Raw genomic sequence first — 20,305 nt, forward strand, 5'->3', positions numbered from 1 at the left:
TGTTGTTTGATGTAGGGAAAGCATGGTTAAAATAACGAAATTTAACAGTTAGGTTGGATTAAGTTGTTTTTTAATATTTTCACATTTTCACCAATATATATATCGCTGATCAGAATACAACACCAACAACTATCATGGATTTAAACAATACATAGTCCTTTGAAATCAATTACCAGCATATACAAGTGGCATATTGCGGATTTAATTATCAGGTTTAATTGATAATTGAAAACAAAATTGATTTAGCCCTGATTCATCTCAAACAAAACACAAATTAGCTTGTACCATGCTAATTTATCAGTTTCTACATATAGACTTCCTGACGTTTTTGAGGTTATTTATTATTCTGACTATTTTCATACCTCTTCAGCATATGAGCAAGAGGATGACTAGCTCTTACCCACTATATTTATACTAGTTACTTAATTAACGTCTGTATACACTGAATAACTCAATAAAATTGTTATTTTATTTAGAGAAATTATGATCAGTATTATCAAATTTAATATTAGGTTAGATTAGGTTGAGTACATTGATACTTTCACATTTTCACTAATAGATATTGCTGATTGAAATACAAACAAGCACCAAACATTAACCTGGGCTATCAATAGTCCTTTGAAATTAATTACCAGCATATACAAGTGTCATATTGCGGCTTTAATTATCAGGTTTAATTGATAATTGAAAACAAAATTGATTTAGCTCTGATTCATCCCAAACAAAACACAAATTAGCTTGTACCATGCTAATTTATCAGTTTCTACATATAGACTTTCTAAGGCTTTTGGAATTATTTATTACCTCATACCCGCTATATTTATACTAGTTATTTGATTAACATCTGTATATACTGAATAACCCAATATCACTAGATGAAAAAATGTTATTTGATGTAAATCAAACAATGAAATTTAACAGTTAACAGGTCTAAGCACCTAGCATGAGCTTAGACAATGGATAGCCCTTTGAAATCAATTACCAGCATATACAAGTGGAATATTGCGCTTTTAATTTTCAGCTTCGACTGATAATTGAAAACAAAACTGATTTGACTCTGATTAACTTCAAACAAAGCCCAAATTAGAAAAGTTCGAATTGGTTCTGGTGTATTGATTAATATTGGAAGTAGAAATTAATTCATTTTTTGCTCCAATCGGCTTTTATTGTGAAAAAATGGTACAAGCTGGTTTAGCACTTTCTACAGGCAGACTTCTGACGCTTTTGAGGTCATTTATGAGTCTGACTCTGTTTAAATCTCTTCAGCATTTGTGTAAGAGGATGACTGTCTGTTATCCGCTATATTTCTACTGGTTAGCAACAGTTTTTTAATTATATAGGCCGTATAAGAACAAATATATGTGATGTTAATACAAAATCATACATATCTAAAAGTCAATGTTATCAACAATCTTTTATTGAAAACAAGAAATTTATTAATGCGTTTAATAACAATTTTTTTGAAGCCAATTCTCTTTTTCTCTGAGGGTGATGATAATAAAAATTACTCTATTTATTATATCGTACGATATTTGAATGAATAACTTTTTTGTTCTTTTGTTCGCGGTATCTGCTTCGCTTGGAAAGTGATCTTTTACGGTAAAAATATTTACGCCGCCTATTGTCAGTGAGGGATACTTGGGATAATGGCCATTCATTAAAACTTCTACTGTATCGCGTTTTTAAAATGTTTCAAAAGCGTTCGAAGGAACAATTTGAATACGTTTTTATTCTTTAACGTAATTTATGCAACTTTGTTTTATTTTTAGGTACTATACCTGACAGAGTGGTGTTCAAAATGTACCAGACTCGTTGATGTATCCAAACAATTGCTCCAATGACATGATAGAGCGCCATACGTTACCAGAATGAAACTCAGACCGCAACTCAACACATGTTTTTGGATCGTAGCTCTCTGGGCGATAGGTGAGAAATATTTTCTGTGTTCTATGACCTTGTAATATTTAAAGCCACATGGAGTGTGTCGCATGAAACCGCACCTGTGACATTCCTGACCGATTTTCCGTTGTTTCATTTTACGTAAACATACATTTTATTATTTACTGATAGAAGTTTGTAACGTTGAAAAAACTTATATTAGACATAATTTTTATGCACCAATATAAATAATTATTTTGTTCTCTTGTTGACATTGGAAGACCTCTTTGATAGTTCCCGTAGTAGACCGCCTTTGGGGACTTTTATTTGTTTGTATTGTTAGCACCAACGATTGACAGATTGACGCTAACTTCAATTTGCTTTAATTGGTCACAGCTGAGGATTTCGGTTAGATTTGAATCCACATAATAAAGCACTGTAATTAACAATAATTTATCAATAAATTATTTACACTGAAGTGACGCAAGGCGGTGATGATTTTTCTAAGTGTTCTCAACTCAACCTCTTGAACGTGATTGTTTTACCCTTATATTTTCACGCCCGCAGAGCATATCAGATTATATGATATTATATGGGTTTGTTGGCCCATTAATAGATATTTTTAGTTCTTCAGGTAGAAAGATAAGGATCAGAAAACTGTTAAAAAGTTCCAAACAGTGATAATATTCCAAAAATAATGACTTCTTCAGAAGTGAATCATATTTTTGTTTAAAAAAATCACATGGAGATATATCTGGACTATGTAGAGAATATGTTAATTATACAACGCTTCAAAATTTTATACATTAATGTAAATAATTATTTTATGCTTGTTAGTAAAACTTGTTCTCTCGTAGTAAAACTTCGATATTGGAAAACCTTTGTGATAGCTTCCGTAGTTGACTGCCTTTGAAGTCCTTTTATTTGTTTGTATTGTTAACACCATCGATTCACAGACTGGCGCTAACTTCAATTTGCATTGATTGTTTGCAGCTGATGATTCCGGCTAGACTTCTTTAGATAGACTTCTCTAGATATCTTTAGGTCTTCAGGTAGAAAGATAAGGATGACAAAACTGTTAAGAAGTCCCAAACAGTGCTAACATTCCAAAAATAATGATTTCTTCACAAGTGAATCATTCTTTTGTTAAAAAAAATCACACGAAGACATGTCTGGACTGTATAGTGAATTTATTAAATACACAGCGTTTAAACAGCAACAATCGCGTTATATATACTGCCAAACAACCTAATATAACCGTTAAATTCGACGGATTCTTTGTTGAAGCCGATCTACCTGAGCAGAGCCAATAGTTTTTTTATACATTATACATTTCGTATATATTTATTAGCTTTGGATTGGCAATCATTCCGCAGTTAGTTAGAAGCGTTTCTTGGTGTAGTTAAGTGGAGTTCAGGCAAAAATACTGCAGCTGAAACTATAAGGCCACAAAATTGAAGGTGCTCAAAGACCATAAACTATTACAATTAGGAAACAGCCATACCTTGAAGAACATCCCTAGTCAGGCATCCTAAGGCAACCAAAGACCCACTGAAGTTGTTGCGAACTAAGATTCTCCACAAGACCTTGGATAGAAGCTTGCAGTTTAGGGTGTAATAACAAATGAAACCAAAGGTTGCAGTTATTCAGCTCCAACAGCCTAGGAATTTGGAGTTATCAAAGGGAAGCTATTCTATAAAGGGAATACCATGGACATTTGGGTAAAACTAGCGTTATTCAGGTGATTATCAAAGCAAAACTGGCGGACAAAGGTACAGGGGATACTGAAAATATTATACAACTATAAGCTGCCCAAATGGGACCACCTATATCCCTTTTGGTCGTTTCTGTAAGAGGAAGGTATCTGAAACAGCCCTAGCTATTTGAAGGACCAACACGGTGTGTTTATACTAAATTGAAAGATGTGATGAATGAGATGTTTAAACCTAGGGCTTCGTGTATATTAAAATAGAATTGCGACGATAGTATCCTACACATTTCGTAACTAATATTGAACAACTTTAAACAATTCAAGAAAATCCTTATTACAATTTCACGTTTCTTGTCTGATGGAACCAATGACCGAAAGGGATTTTGATTGTTAAATTAGCATTTCAGCCGATCGACTTCAAAAGGGATTGTTTTCGGCAGTTTTCGGCGATCGATCTCCCGACAAAGATCCCGGAATGCCTGATTCTTTGAAAACTTTTCGATGCCGAACGGGAAACAATATTAATTGCTGCTCTGGGAGAGCGAAAGAACGCGGCGGGCAACAAAAGACAATCCGCGCCGTCACCCACTGACACACTTGTTTGTCTGAAGGAAGAAAAAGCAAGAAAAACGCAGCGACGTCACGGTCGGAAATTGTTTTATGACGATGTCCCGCCAGGCATCGAAAGCTTAGCACGGAGGCGTAGCACACTGGTTAGAAGGTATCTATATATTTCTTTTAATTAATCTCTTAGAACGTTAACAATCTGCCCGCGGGAAATAAGTATTATTATATGATTTCAGTTATATAATATAACCATCCTGACATGTAGAAGATTACTTTAGTAAGTGATCTGCTGTACAACTTATAATCTAAATCTTATTCTAGATGCTATTCTAACTTATTTTAAAGTCTATCCTAACTTATTCTAGAGATTATTAAATCTCACTCCATTTGTCTATTAATTAGTTCGTATGGTAGTTTGCGTTTGAGCCTATACACCGTCATCGAGTACATTTAACTGTTTGGCGAGTGCATTGGGATGCACTAATAGTTGTTCAGAGTACTTCACACTAACACTCCGAATCACACTCGTTATGGGTTCCAAGGGGTTATCGCGCTGAATCAGTTTGTTGAAGACGTAATATGGGGCATCGACGATGACTCGCAACACTTTATTCTGGAACCTCTGGAGGATACCTATGTTGTATTTGCTAGTATTACGCCATAGTTCAATACCATAGGTCCAAATGGGCCGAAGTAATGACTTATACAGCAAAACCTTGTTATCTAATGATAATTTGGATTTACCCAAAGCTGTTTGTGTTTTGTCACTATATGTTTTTTCCATGCCAAACGACGATTAAAATGTATTCCCAAATATTTAACGTTGTCTGCTTGCGGAAATTCATGATTATTCGATTTAGAAAAAGGAAAAAAACCAACACTATATTTAATGAAATTTAGTGAGTACCTAAAAACTTAATTATATACAATAATTTTGTGTTTTTTTTTTTGGGTAAATATATGTCTTTTAAGTATTTTCTTTTTTATTTTCTTAGGAACGTAGGTTTTTTTTCGGTTCTTGATATTTTGGCAGATAACAAAAAATCGTTTAGTTGTAACAAGTACAATATTTTTCCAAACAACTACCTCCTCAGGATTAATGGTATGTCATATTTTCCTGCACTTCTGCATTGTCATCTGGAATTCATGTTGGCTAGTTGAACTTGCTTCAATTATATATTACCATTCAAATGTCTAATATATATGAGTAAGGTAATATTTAACCGTGGAAGTATAGGTACTTCTTAATAATTTCTGGTGTGAATAATTTAAATAAGCATATTTGATTAAAACATTTTATTTAAAAGCTGAGTTTTGCAAGCTATTCTGTTTATATAAAAAAAATATTTATATAAAATCATGATATTATCCAATATTATTTACATAAATCTATTTATCTATCTCAAATCAAAATATTCATCTTGCAGACCAACGTACTTTTTACCTGAAATAAGTCTCCGTCAATACATCATATATATTTTTTTACAAAACAAAAGTAAGTTCCTTACGCTCTTGTATAAAAATGCATTATTTTTTTCTTATTTCTCCCACTCTTTTACCACCAGAGCAGTAGGTAAGAGATCATTAGGGTGTCGTTGATGACTAATGTTATATGTGTTGTTTATTCGACTCAGGACAACTCTTATTGGTAATTTTGATCTTTTCAAAGTATGTTCCTCCACTATTCTTGCATCCTTAAAAAGCCTATCAATTATTTTATTATTATAATTTAACTCTCTTGAGTTTCCTTAAACAAATTCTAGCAACACTTTACCTATAAAAGAAAAATTAAATATTTACTACAATATATCATGATTGAAGTAAATGTCTAATTTTTATCACTTACTACAATTGTTCGTATTATTTTTGATGGACAGACCCCATTGTAGAATTGACTACTGAACTGACTATCTAGCTTGTAGTTGACGTATTGTACATTTACAAACCTAAAATGAATTGATGACTAATTACAATAATATTTGTATAAAAGTTATAATTACCTTTAATATTACTTCTAGTACAATTTTATGATATTTTTCTCATATCCTTTGCCATGTTTTTATTTGAACAAAAATAATAATGGTCTTCTTTGTTTCTTTTTATTGATTTGGAATCTGCAGCTATATTGATTTTTTACAAATGTGTTATTTTATGTTTTAACTTATTGAAAATGTAACCTTACCTTCGGTACTTACGTTTATTCTTCCATATTTATATTCCATATATTTTACCAATGTATGTTATAACACTAAGAAGAACACAACAATTTAATTGTTATTGGTATAGACATGTTAAGGCATCACAGAATCTAAATATTGTAAATTATTTGCTGTTTTCACTCGATCAAGAGTACATTTTAATATGGCAGGTTATATATGTATATATTGTAAGTAGAAAAAGAGAGAGAGAGGAGAGAGAAAGAGCAATATAGCCGATTATGCGCATGCGCTAATACAAATATTCCCTCCTTCTATACTATCTTATTCTATACACAAAACGTTCTTTTGTAATCCCCGCCAAGGGTGGGAAGAGTAGTTAGTTCGGCCAAACCTACAGAACCAATCATAGCTCTCGCTATCAATGTTTTTTTGTCCCGTTATATCGATTATGCTCAACACCATCGCGATAAAGAATGGCCACAATCACATCGAAGTTTGTTTACTCGTCGTAGCGATTGCGCAAGCAACGCTTCCGAGGAGAAAGAAAGCGAAAACGTCCAAGGACCGTGAAATTAGAACGGCGCTAATTAAATCCACCTGCGGGAGAACCGAATAAATACAATCGGTCCCTTCGTCGCGAATTCGCCGTCGTTTAATGGCGTCTCCATTAAAAACTTCAGCGCGAATAAATATTGGCTATACGGAGACATCGAAACAGCGAAATTACGATGCATTACGCAACAAACAAACGCTTTAACGACAATCAGAAACGGTCAGGTTCGAATTATCTACAAATATTACGTCTAGTGTGGCAATAAGTGGCCGTTTTAAATTAGATCACGTAGAATATGTTCCTTTTGGTCCAATTAAAGTGAATCGTTGTGTATTTTTACAATTTAAAGCCTTCTTTATTTTTTTATACTCTCTCTTTGTGTTTTAGCAATTGGGCAACCTATAAGAGTTGTAAGCGCTATTTATATTTTTCTATAGTAAATTGTTTTTAATTAACCGGGTTACTAAAACAGTTCACAGGTCAATTGAAAAGTCCCCGGCCTACAATAGCAAAACTAACTTTTAATGGTGATACACTGTTTATAGCGACTCTCCAACTTTTCAATACCATTTTTGTAGTACGATTTGTTCTTTGCTCCAAAATACGCCTCAGTTTCGGCGATCACTTCTTCATTTTACTAAAATTTCTTCCCAGCGAGCATTCTATTGGGATCTGGGAACAGGAAATAGTTGCTGGGGGTTAGATCTAGAGAATATGGTAGATGAGGAAGAAATTCGAAGCACAGTTCATGGATTTTTGCCATCGTTTTCACTGACTTGTGACACGGTGTATTGTCTTTGTGAAGCAGCAGTTTCTTTTTCTTTAAATGCGTCCGTTTTTAGGCGGTTTCGTCCTTCAAACAGTCCAATAACGCTATGTGATAGTCGCTGTTGATAGTCCTTCATTTTTCAAGGTAGACAATGAAAATTATTCCATGCGCATCGATTGGACTTCGGTGTGAAATGTTTCATCCATTGTCACATATCGACCCAAAAACTCGGGTTTATTACGCTTGATCATCTTCAAATACTGTTCCGAATCATCAACTCATTGTTGTTTTTGGTCAAGTGAGCTCGCGCGGCACCCACTTTACACAGAGCTTTCTCATACCCAAATATTCGTGAATGATACACCTTCAGTTGATATTTTTAGAGTATCTGCTATTTCATTCAATTTCAATTTACGGCCATTCAAAATCATTTTTGGATATTTTTAATGTTTTCGACGGAAACAACCTCTTTTGGGCGTCCACTGCTTTCACCGTCTCCGCTGCTCATTTCACCACGTACAAACTTAGCATACCAATCTTTTGGTTGATTTTCCTGGGGCAGGGTCCGAAAATACGGCATCAATCCAAGTTTTTGCTTCAACTGTATTTTTTCCCTTCAAAAAGCAATATTTTATCAGCACGTGAAATTCCTTTGTATCCATTTTTTCACAATAACAAGTTGCTTCACTCAAAATGTTATAATTCACAAACTAATGATCCGACAGCTGTCAAATTTATACACGCATCTTTTGAGGGTTAGGGCGAACTAAAAAATATACGGATTTAATTCAAGTAGCGCCATCTATGTGTCAGGCTGGGGACTTTCCTTTTGATGTGTTATATCTGCGAAAATAACTTATATTTCGAAAAATCCTCTTAAGAGTTTATTTTTAAAAGGTTAATCTTTGGAAATATGAAAAGAAATCGATTTTTTTAAGAAACAAGTTGGCGGAGTTTAACCACATTGAAAGCACTGTTACTACAAAAACATCTTCGGTTACTTTGAGATAAACAAGAACGGGAATCAATTTATCCTCGGCAAATTGTTTCAGTTTTAGACGCATTAGCACGCCTTCGGGAAATGGAAAACGTCAAAATCAAATTGAATTGTCTTAATTAGCAATCGCCAAAAGCGAAACACCAGCCGAAAGTTCGACGGCCTTTGGGTGGAAAACACGCAATTCTGCTTTAAATATCCGCCACCGCAGAGCAGGTCGACGCCTGCCCAGCGATGTAAATAAAGTTGCGACAAAGAAAAATGTAACCGGCGTCCAAAAAAAACTGCTAGCCGTCAGATTACGTTCATGAGAAAGTACAAACAGGTACCAAAACCGATTGGCAATCGGACCCGATTCACAGCTAATTGGTGAAAGTGTTTCGAACGCTGGTGACCAATCGCCACCCGAGTGCACTAAAATATTTAGAAGGCGTGCGGTTTTGTTATGGTGGTGTCGCGCCATGCACCCAGAAGGATGCCATCTGATATGTCACTTTTTCGATATCAGATCGCTTGCAGCAAGCATTAAAACGTCGGTGACTTACGTAATTTTAGTGAGAAATGTCCTCATATCATTTATTTAACATTTGTTTATTATTTACCAATTGACTTCACAGATGCTGTGCTGTCTAAACTATGAATATTCAATTAGAACTGGACTAAATAATTTAAAAAATTCAAAACATGATGTTTATTGTAAGGTTTTCTGTTGCTTAACTTTGTTAGTTTTGATTTATGGTACGGAAATAAACAATGTTGATGGTTTTCTAGTTTTTGAATGAAGACATTCATAATGAAGCATTAATTTTAACTAGTGATTACCCTGTGGTCGAAATTCGACTACTATTTAATGACTTAATCATGCTACCCTCATAATAGAGTAAATGGAATAGTGTCCTCGTATTATTTAAATAACATTTGAAGCTTTATTATTTACCAGTTGACTTCACAGACGTTGTGCTGTCTAAACTATGAATATTCAATTATAACTGGACTAAATAATTTAAAAAATTCAAAACATGATGTTTATTGTTAGACTTTCTGTTGCCCAACATTGTTAGTTTTAGTTTATGGTGGGGAAATAAACAATGTTGATAGTTTTCTAGTTTTTGAATGAAGACATTCATAATGAAGCATTAATTTTAACTAGTGATTACACTGTGGTCGAAATTCGACTACTATTTAATGACTTAATCATGCTACCCTCATAATAGAGTAAATGGGATAGTGTCCTCGTATTATTTAAATAACATTTGAAGCTTTATTATTTACCAGTAGACTTCACAGACGTTGTGCTGTCTAAACTATGAATATTCAATTATAACTGGACTAAATAATTTAAAAAATCCAAAACATGATGTTTATTGTTAGACTTTCTGTTGCCCAACATTGTTAGTTTTAGTTTATGGTGGGGAAATAAACAATGTTGATAGTTTTCTAGTTTTTGAATGAAGACATTCATAATGAAGCATTAATTTTAACTAGTGATTACACTGTGGTCGAAATTCGACTACTATTTAATGACTTAATCATGCTACCCTCATAATAGAGTAAATGGGATAGTGTCCTCGTATTATTTAAATAACATTTGAAGCTTTATTATTTACCAGTAGACTTCACAGACGTTGTGCTGTCTAAACTATGAATATTCAATTATAACTGGACTAAATAATTTAAAAAATCCAAAACATGATGTTTATTGTTAGACTTTCTGTTGCCCAACATTGTTAGTTTTAGTTTATGGTGGGGAAATAAACAATGTTGATAGTTTTCTAGTTTTTGAATGAAGACATTCATAATGAAGCATTAATTTTAACTAGTGATTACACTGTGGTCGAAATTCGACTACTATTTAATGACTTAATCATGCTACCCTCATAATAGAGTAAATGGGATAGTGTCCTCGTATTATTTAAATAATATTTGAAGCTTTATTATTTACCAATTGACTTCACAGATGCTGTGCTGTCTAAACTATGAATATTCAATTAGAACTGGACTAAATAATTTAAAAAATCCAAAACATGATGTTTATTGTTAGGCTTTCTGTTGCCCAACATTGTTAGTTTTAGTTTATGGTGGGGAAATAAACAATGTTGATAGTTTTCTAGTTTTTGAATGAAGACATTCATAATGAAGCATTAATTTTAACTAGTGATTACCCTGTGGTCGAAATTCGACTACTATTTAATGACTTAATCATGCTACCCTCATAATAGAGTAAATGGGATAGTGTCCTCGTATTATTTAAATAACATTTGAAGCTTTATTATTTACCAGTAGACTTCACAGACGTTGTGCTGTCTAAACTATGAATATTCAATTATAACTGGACTAAATAATTTAAAAAATCCAAAACATGATGTTTATTGTTAGGCTTTCTGTTGCCCAACATTGTTAGTTTTAGTTTATGGTGGGGAAATAAACAATGTTGATAGTTTTCTAGTTTTTGAATGAAGACATTCATAATGAAGCATTAATTTTAACTAGTGATTACACTGTGGTCGAAATTCGACTACTATTTAATGACTTAATCATGCTACCCTCATAATAGAGTAAATGGGATAGTGTCCTCGTATTATTTAAATAATATTTGAAGCTTTATTATTTACCAATTGACTTCACAGATGCTGTGCTGTCTAAACTATGAATATTCAATTATAACTGGACTAAATAATTTAAAAAATCCAAAACATGATGTTTATTGTTAGGCTTTCTGTTGCCCAACATTGTTAGTTTTAGTTTATGGTGGGGAAATAAACAATGTTGATAGTTTTCTAGTTTTTGAATGAAGACATTCATAATGAAGCATTAATTTTAACTAGTGATTACCCTGTGGTCGAAATTCGACTACTATTTAATGACTTAATCATGCTACCCTCATAATAGAGTAAATGGAATAGTGTCCTCGTATTATTTAAATAACATTTGAAGCTTTATTATTAACCAGTTGACTTCACACACGTTGTTCTGTCTAAACTATGAATATTCAATTATAACTGGACTAAATAATTTAAAAAATCCAAAACATGATGTTTATTGTTAGACTTTCTGTTGCCCAACATTGTTAGTTTTAGTTTATGGTGGGGAAATAAACAATGTTGATAGTTTTCTAGTTTTTGAGTGAAGACATTCATAATGAAGCATTAATTTTAACTAGTGATTACCCTGTGGTCGAAATTCGGCTACTATTTAATGACTTAATCATGCTACCCTCATAATAGAGTAAATGGAATAGTGTCCTCGTATTATTTAAATAACATTTGAAGCTTTATTATTTACCAATTGACTTCACAGACGTTGTTCTGTCTAAACTATGAATATTCAATTATAACTGGACTAAATAATTTAAAAAATTCAAAACATGATGTTTATTGTTAGGCTTTCTGTTGCCCAACATTGTTAATTTTGGTTTATGGTGGGGAAATAAACAATGTTGATAGTTTTCTAGTTTTTGAGTGAAGACATTCATAATGAAGCATTAATTTTAACTAGTGATTACACTGTGGTCACTATTTCACTCAGTCACTATTTAATAAATTAATTATGTTAGTGTCATAATAGAGTAAAGGGAATAGTTTTAATAATAATAACTTCCTTACCTACATTTTTAAATAAAATTACATCGTTCTTTATTTATTTATTCAGCTCCAATATCTTTAAAATAGTAGCTGTAATTTTCTTCCTATCACTATATGCATTTATATTAAGCTATTATTGGAAAATATTATAAAACTGAAAAAAGGCGGAGTGAAAAAATCATATTTATATAGAGATCATATGAAATATATTTACATCAAGTTCAGGAACCATATTTACATATCGTATATCGCTGGTTTAGTGAATTCAATCGTGGTCATAGTTAGCTGTAATACCAGTTCCGTGAAGGTCGTCCAAAATCGACTTGTGCCAGAAAACATCTCTTACTTACTGTACTTACCTTTGTTCTTCCATATTTTAAAACCAATGTGTGTTAAACCACCAAGAATAACACAACAATTTAATTATTACTGTTATAGACTTATTAATGTATTAGAAAATCTAAATATTCCTGATTATTTATTGTTTTCACTTGATCAACAGTAAATTTTGAAATGGCCGATTATATGTTTTAAGCTAATTAAGCTTAAACGAGCAATGTCATCTCTTTCACTCTCTCCCGTCCATTTTATCATGTCTAGCGAGCACTGTCGTTCTCTTTCTCTTCTTTCACATCGACAGTCGACAGACCACTTTCTATGACATTGCAGAACTAGCTGCAATTCGTCTCAAATCAACCTTGAACTTTTATTTTTGTTTGATCGTCTGTCTAATTGAATAGTATACACTCTATTGCTTCGGCATAAACATCGACATAATGAAGCAAACCGGAAACTATATTGGAAGAAAGTTTAAATCTAGTAATAGTAAAAAATAATCTGGTACGAGGGTCAGTATTTATATTTCAGAAATAGGAAAAAAACAATTAGTTAAGCTGCGAATATATTTTTATTGTTTTTCAAAGTACTCGCCACGATGATCGATACACTTTTGCAAACGTTTAAACCAATTTTCAAAGCATTTATTCCATTCCGAATGAGGTATTTTCAAGATATGATTTTTGAACGCTTCAATAGCTTCTTCGGGCGATGAAAATCGTTGACCACGCAGTTTATTTTTCACGGATGGGAACAAAAAGAAGTCATTGTGTGCGAAATCAGGGCTATACGGCGGACAACTCATCAATTCGATGTTCTGAGTGCTCAAATAGTCTCTTGTTTGAGCCGACGCGTCGGAGCTCGCATTGTCATGATGAAGAACAATCCGACGCCTTTTGTTTGTTTTCCTTATTCCACCGAAGACTTTTGGCAAACAAATGGTTGCGTACCAATCAGAATTTACTGTTCTACGATTCTCTAGAGGCACTGTTGCAATATGACCAGATTTCCAGAAGAAAGGTTCATCTTGGAACACCCATACAGTCGACCGCTGCTTACTTTCGGGCTAATACGAATATTTTATAAACTCCGTTCGAAGCACCGCGATTGAATTTCTAAAGCATTTCTTTGCACCAATCGACACGAGCCTTTTTTTGAGCGATTGTCAAATTGTGTGGGATCCAACGCGAACATAACTTTCGCACAGCTAAGTGTTTATGTAAAATCGCATATATGCTGGTGGAACTAATGCTTAGGGATACCTCAATCTCACAATAGGTGACATGACGATCTTGCTTAATCATTTCGCACACAGCATCGATGTCTTCTGGCACAACAGCCGATTTTGCACGAGCCTCACGAAACTCGCCGGACAGCGAACTACGACCACGATTGAATTCACTAAACCAGCGATACACGGTGGTTTTTGATGGAGCTTCATCGCCAATAGTCAACTCAAGTTGATTGATGCACCCTTGTTGTGATAATCCACGTCGAAAATCGTAAAATCTAAATATAAAATAAACAAATAGCGTCCGTGCAACAAAATGTTCTGAGTACGTATATCGTCAAAAATGTCAAACTTTACGATGGAACCCTCAGATGGACTCACATGACAACACTGTTGCCAATTCTCGAAATATAAATAGTGACCCTCGTATTGGAATGGATATGCTTATTAAGATCTAAGGAACAATAGAACAAATAATAGATAATTATTTCTGTAAGACAATAAGTAATACAATTTCATGATGATAAAGATCTTACCGATTAAAAGTCGAGAAAATGATATCGCTTTCCCACTAAAATGTTACGCATTTATGCTACTGCCTCTTCCAATTCCCATAATTCGATTCAGCTTTATTAAGATGAAGTTGGAGACTTCTTGTGGCTGATATTGGATATCCTCGTGTGATGATAAAACTGCTGTATCGTCAGCAACAGTAGTGTTTCTTGAGGTAGGTAGGTCATCTGTATACAATAGATATAACAATGAGCCAAGAACACTGCCCTGCGGAGCACCCGAATATATTGGATGTAGGTCAGTGTATTCGTCACCCTGCTTCACAATAAAATGTCTGCCTGTGAGGTATGGCAATTTTTAATTTAATTTATTATTACCTTTATTTTGTACACGGATCTTGGACTGCTTTGTTGATCTTTCTGATATCGAGGTCATCGTGCAACTGTTTGTTGGTAGTGTTGGATTATTAGCCAGTTTTATATGATTTATTTTTATTTATATTTGTACCTTATAAGCCGAAATAGGCTTTATTATTGACCGATACGTTAATATCTATGATTTTAGAAGAAGTTGGCATTATGTTACGACTAACCAGTACAGTAGACTTGTTTAATTTTGAGTCTGATGTGCTTGTCCCTTTGCTTAATGTTATATTTTTGATTTAATCTACAATTCAAGCGGATGCCGTGGTGTTTTGCTCATTCTGCCTGAGTTATCAGTATCTTTCAGGTTATTATTATGATTAGGTTTTTATCTTTTTACCGCAATGGAAAATTGACATGGACGGATTTCGTGATATTAAGCTGTGTTTTCCACTCCATATATATATACGTACTATTCTTTTAATACCTAATAAAAATAATAATCAACCAATAGTGCTGATACTTTCTTGATATGATTTGATATGCCAGTTCGACCAAAAAGCTCTTAGATTATCAGTATTACCATTAATTTTAGAACACATCTCGTATTTTGATCAAAATCTATTAATACTTTTCACATAGTGTCTCAAAAACGGAAAAAATAAAAGCCAACATATTCGAAAATAATTTTAAATTCCTTTATTTGCTTGCCAAACATTTATTCTATAACATTTTCCGATATTTTGAAGGCCTTGATTTAGCTGGTTTGAAATTTTATTTTGCTATTTTGTTTGATGGAACTTTCCAAGTGATAAAGTCGATGTTTCCAAGTAAATCTGGGTCTTATGGAGGTCATATAAATACGAAAATGTTGCTTAAAATTACTTTGGCTGTGTATGCCGGCAACTTGTCTTAAAATAGGGTCACATTTTACTTATCATGTTAATACAATTGAAAGAAATTTAATTCGTCCCTATACCAAGATCAAAAAGATGCCTCCAGAACTAAGGCCTCCTCTATCATTCTTAAAGAGTTCTGTTTTGATTAATCTTCACAATTTAAGTTAAAATCTCAATGTAGCCCTTGTTTATAAGGACCATGATTTCAATTCTTGTGCTCTGCTGTATATTTTAATCGAGTTTACCTGTTCTTTTTTTAAATGAATGGTATTTTGGCCTGTAAAAAAAAAGAAAAAAAAAGAAAAAAAAATTAGGATTACTTTCCAACGTTCTTTGATTATTTTTTAATACTCCATAACATTATCATATATTTGAATTCACAAACAAACGCGAGAAACAAACATTATTAGACAGTGATATGTATGAAAGTAAAATTATTTTATGTTAACTTTCTTTGAAATCCGTGTTATTTTGTAAAAGCCTTTAATTGGTATTGAGATTATTGTTATTTAGGTCAACTAAAGTAAAAAACATCCAATGTTCGGTATGTCATCTTAAAACTGACATCAACAGAACCGTTTTCTAAATGTGTTTAGCCGTTAAATTTTATTGGATTTACATGCTTGTAACCATTTTGAAAGTAAAATTAGAATTTGATTTGAATTGAATTGTTGTTGAAGACACGTCCAAACAATTAGCGACCGATTTAAGTGACAAAAACGACCTGAAGAGAAATCTTGATGTTTCTTTTGGTGTCTCCAAGTTCGGGTATGGACAAGAAAGCGAAATGATTTTAGGCAATGGTGGAAAGTGAAATTATTTCATAATTAGTTTCGGGGTTTCGTTCTTTGGTTTATCAATATACACTATTAGTAGTGCTTTTGGGAAATGCGTGTAAAAGCAAGCTTCACTTAATGGAAATCGTTTTCCATGAGATAATGTTTTGGGGTAAGAGCAAGGCAAGAAGTCAGACAGATCTAAGTTTAACGAATAAGCTGGATGTTGAGATGATTCGTATTTTAGTCCACTGATTTTACATTTTTGATGTAAAAATAAGTTCCCTTACATAGTGGAGGTAAGGGAGAAATGATAATTTTTTCTACAATGTGTATTAAACTGTTATATTGTATATTCATTGTTTAATTAGAATTGAACCATATATTTGGCTGCAAACATCATTAGAACAGGTTTGAAATTTCCAACAGTATTTTTGGAGTATGTCAAATATTTAGATCATGTACAATAATATAAACTAATATATTGTTTCTATTTAGTAACATGTATTTCATGATTTCATGAATATATTTTATGCAGCCATGGTGTAACTAATACTCACAATCACATAATCTTCATCAAACTCCTTTTCAAAATCTTTTTGTCACAAATGACTCATCTGGTCTATCAGCAAGACAGCGTTTTCTATCTCTCTATCGCTACTAATCATTTAGCATTCTTTCTTGGTGTCAATTTAATTGATGCTTAGGGATATTTCTCGTCCCTATGATGTTACAGTCCATCTTAGAGTTATTTTTTCTTAGTGTTCAGGTATTGTTTTTATATCGCTAAGTTTTCTGAAACCAGCTTTTGAATAGGAAGTTGTCGCTTCAGAGACCTCTACTCTTTAATCTTTAGAGGATGATTTAATCAGCAATGTACTAGATGATGTTAATGAATTTTTAGAATTTTTTCTTGTAAGTGCCTCTTCATCTGCCTTAGGAAAATAGCGACCGGTGACAGTAGAAAGGAAGAAATATCCAGGGTTCTCTTCCAACTCCTAGTACAGCATCATCGTAACGCTGAACAAGTCAATGTTTCACTTTAACAATATTTCTCTACATCAAAAAGTAATGTTTAATCGATTACACAATTCTTGAAATTGTATCAATTTAAAACTAATTGTTGAAATAATTTTGAAACCTATTTTTTGAAAGTTAATACTATTTAAAATGTCGACTTTTGAATAAATATAGTCCTGAAGAAGTTTTCCAAACTCCATTGACATTCGGTCTGTTTGAATTGTCCTAGTTTTCCATATATAACGAATTACCTTTTCATATACACTAAAAAATAACATTAAGTGTCACCCTTTTCTTTATAAAACACCTCGCGTTGGTAATTTACAAGAACAACGTGGGAGGTACGACTTCCCCGGAGTAGAAGAATGATTCCGCTTAATTTATAAAGTATGGAAATTCCCCCGGCACCCGATATTTTCCATTAAATGTATCTTTAATAACCAATTAAGATAACGTCAACGAGATTGATCGGTTTTATTTAAAATTTGTCACGGTTCAAGAAGCCCTCCAACAGAATGGCTTTATTCATGGCTCCTCATACTTATGCTTATTTTCGCGCGTCTTAAGGAGACCTTAAAATGTTTGCACTCTCTTCGGCAGCCCCTTCAGCTAGTTTTCCATCGAGAGTGTATTATTCAAACACACGAAAATAGACAGAGAGAAAGAAGATGACGATAATTTTGACGATGAAGATTACAGGGTGGCGTGGTGGAACTTTGTGAACAGAGACCGTCTGATTCCTCTGTTAAAACGCTTCTTTACCTCCCGTCATAGTTTCATTAAAACTGAGCCAAGAGTCAGTTGTTCAACATCGTCCGGACCTGACGCCGCTTGATTTTTTTCACATTTTTCTAAAAGGATATCTAACAAAGCTCTCATTGAAGCCCCCCCCCCCTTCATTTTCATTTATTTTAATTATATTTTTAGTTTCTCTTTTATGATTTCCTCTCATAACATAACATATATATGTAGACATCTCAGTTGGTGGGGATACTTACCGCGCATGGATGATGAAAGACAGAACACAGAAAGCAAGAAATGAGCAGAAGAAAAATCAGAGGGCGACCTAGACGAACTTACAATGATTGTATTAGAGAAATGCTTAAGATGAGAAGAAAAAGCTCGGTCGAAGCAAGAAGAATAGGCATAAAAAGGGAAGGAAATTATATATGGAGAAAGAGATAATAGACGGTAGATTTGTCTAGTAGATTAGATGTGTTTACGGTAATTATTATTGTTTGATAAAAATTGTTTTCAACGGAAAAAAGTCTTGACAATGGTTCTATAGCAAATAAGCTAGATATTGAAATATATAGTAAAAAATATTCTTTTGTAACTGGATCTTTTTTCGCGAATTTATTCATATAAATTGGTGCGCAAATTTGCAAAGCTGAATGTATTATTTTATCACTTTTGATATAATGCACCTTTTTACATTATACGAACCTTCTTCAGAGCGGAAGAACTGGGTTAAAACCATTCTTTAGTTTGAGAAGTCTTCTGTTCTGAGAAATTTTTTTAAGTAATTTACTGTTGAGGAACATATGTTCTTGGAAATTATTGAACAACGTAGTATTTAAAAACGCATCGTTGGTTAAACTATTCTCTACTTTGATCCCATTTTCTTGAACGAACCACTGATAAATGTAGGTTTTTTATCAGTAATCTGGAGCATCTTTCGAGAATTAATTATCACAATTGATTATTTTAATGGAGCGTCATTTATTAACGAGCCTATTGAGCGATTCTTTACCGGAAACGGACAAGGCGCTGTAACGACTTTAAGCGTATTTGTCGCCTTCATTTTAACGAAATTTAATTACAGTCATTCGGCTGACGGCGCGGCTCGCTCTCTCAAGGGTTGGCGAGAATTAGGCGGCCGCTTGTTTTGAGGTAATTCGGCGTGGAGAATAAAAGACGCCCCCCTCCCCAAGCGTCGATTCCAAGAGTCTTAATTGTCCTTTTATTAATAATTTCTCCTTGTGCTTTTTTTCATGGTCGTTCAGCGGACTGCCTGCCTTGGCCTCAATCTTACCTGGACCTGACCGAGGATCTGCACGATGCCGAGGTGTACAGGGCGGTGATGAAGTCGATGAACGACTGGCAGAAGCGTAGAGACTTGAGGAGGTCCACCAACAGGTCAGTTGAATTATTATCGAATCAAATTGACGGTGGTGAGGGTAATTGGTGATTTTTCAGGACAAAGAGAGAGGAACCGAGCGTTTGTTATCCGGAGTTAGGATGTTTCGAGGCTTCCGGACCGTTCGGGTACCTGGACATGTTGCCCAACAAGCCCGAGGAGATAAACACGAAGTTTCTGATGTACCCCGCTAGGTGTGTGACAATTTTTTGTTCTTGAAAATATTATGCAGCTATATTTCTTAAGGGGTAACATGAATTTCTTCTTCTGTGCGTCTAATGGAGTTCATCCAAGCCGAAGGGTGTTATTGTAGACAATATTTTCCACATATCCGAACAGTTCTTGCGTGTATATCTTTCTCGACATGCCTATTGTAGTTATTCTTTACCTTGTCTTGTAGTTTTTAGATTTGATTGAATATGCAGTGATAGGGGGAAAAGTTACCCTCTGTGGCAATATTGTTCAGACATCTGAAGTACTCTGTCCCTTTTTTCAGTCCTATTAATAAAAAAGTAAATTACAAAAAACGTTTCATTTATATTTTCATTCTTTAACATGGTATATTCATTACTTAAAATATGTTTTTCAAACTATTAGTTAATTACAGCCTTAGCCGACCACCTGTTGGTTTTTTTGTTGGATTCCTGTTTATATAAATGAATTATTAAAAATATTATGATTTACAAGACCTAATCACATATCATTTTAACTTTTAGCTTTTTCCAAAAAAAAAACAAAAATATTTTCTGGTATTAAAACAATTTTAGAAACTGCAATAGGTTATCTATTTATCTATAGTGACGTGAGTTCACT

At 33.5% G+C, this 20,305-nt stretch overlaps 1 protein-coding gene across 1 annotated transcript in view; it reads left to right on the forward strand.

Annotated features, from left to right (window-relative positions):
• LOC143199365 (uncharacterized) overlaps positions 1-20,305 on the forward strand; it is a 57,680-nt gene that overhangs the window by 27,389 nt on the left and 9,986 nt on the right. Inside the window, exons 2-4 of the mRNA XM_076409136.1 lie at positions 1,770-1,926; positions 19,359-19,491; positions 19,552-19,686. Coding sequence (XP_076265251.1) covers positions 1,869-1,926; positions 19,359-19,491; positions 19,552-19,686 — 326 coding nt within the window. The 5' untranslated portion in view covers positions 1,770-1,868. The remainder of the gene's footprint in view (positions 1-1,769; positions 1,927-19,358; positions 19,492-19,551; positions 19,687-20,305) is intronic.

The sequence above is a fragment of the Rhynchophorus ferrugineus genome, unplaced genomic scaffold (assembly GCF_030347505.1).
Source record: "Rhynchophorus ferrugineus isolate W39M unplaced genomic scaffold, kcgeb_rfMv2 rfM7, whole genome shotgun sequence".
Classification (NCBI taxonomy): Eukaryota; Metazoa; Arthropoda; class Insecta; order Coleoptera; family Curculionidae; genus Rhynchophorus; species Rhynchophorus ferrugineus.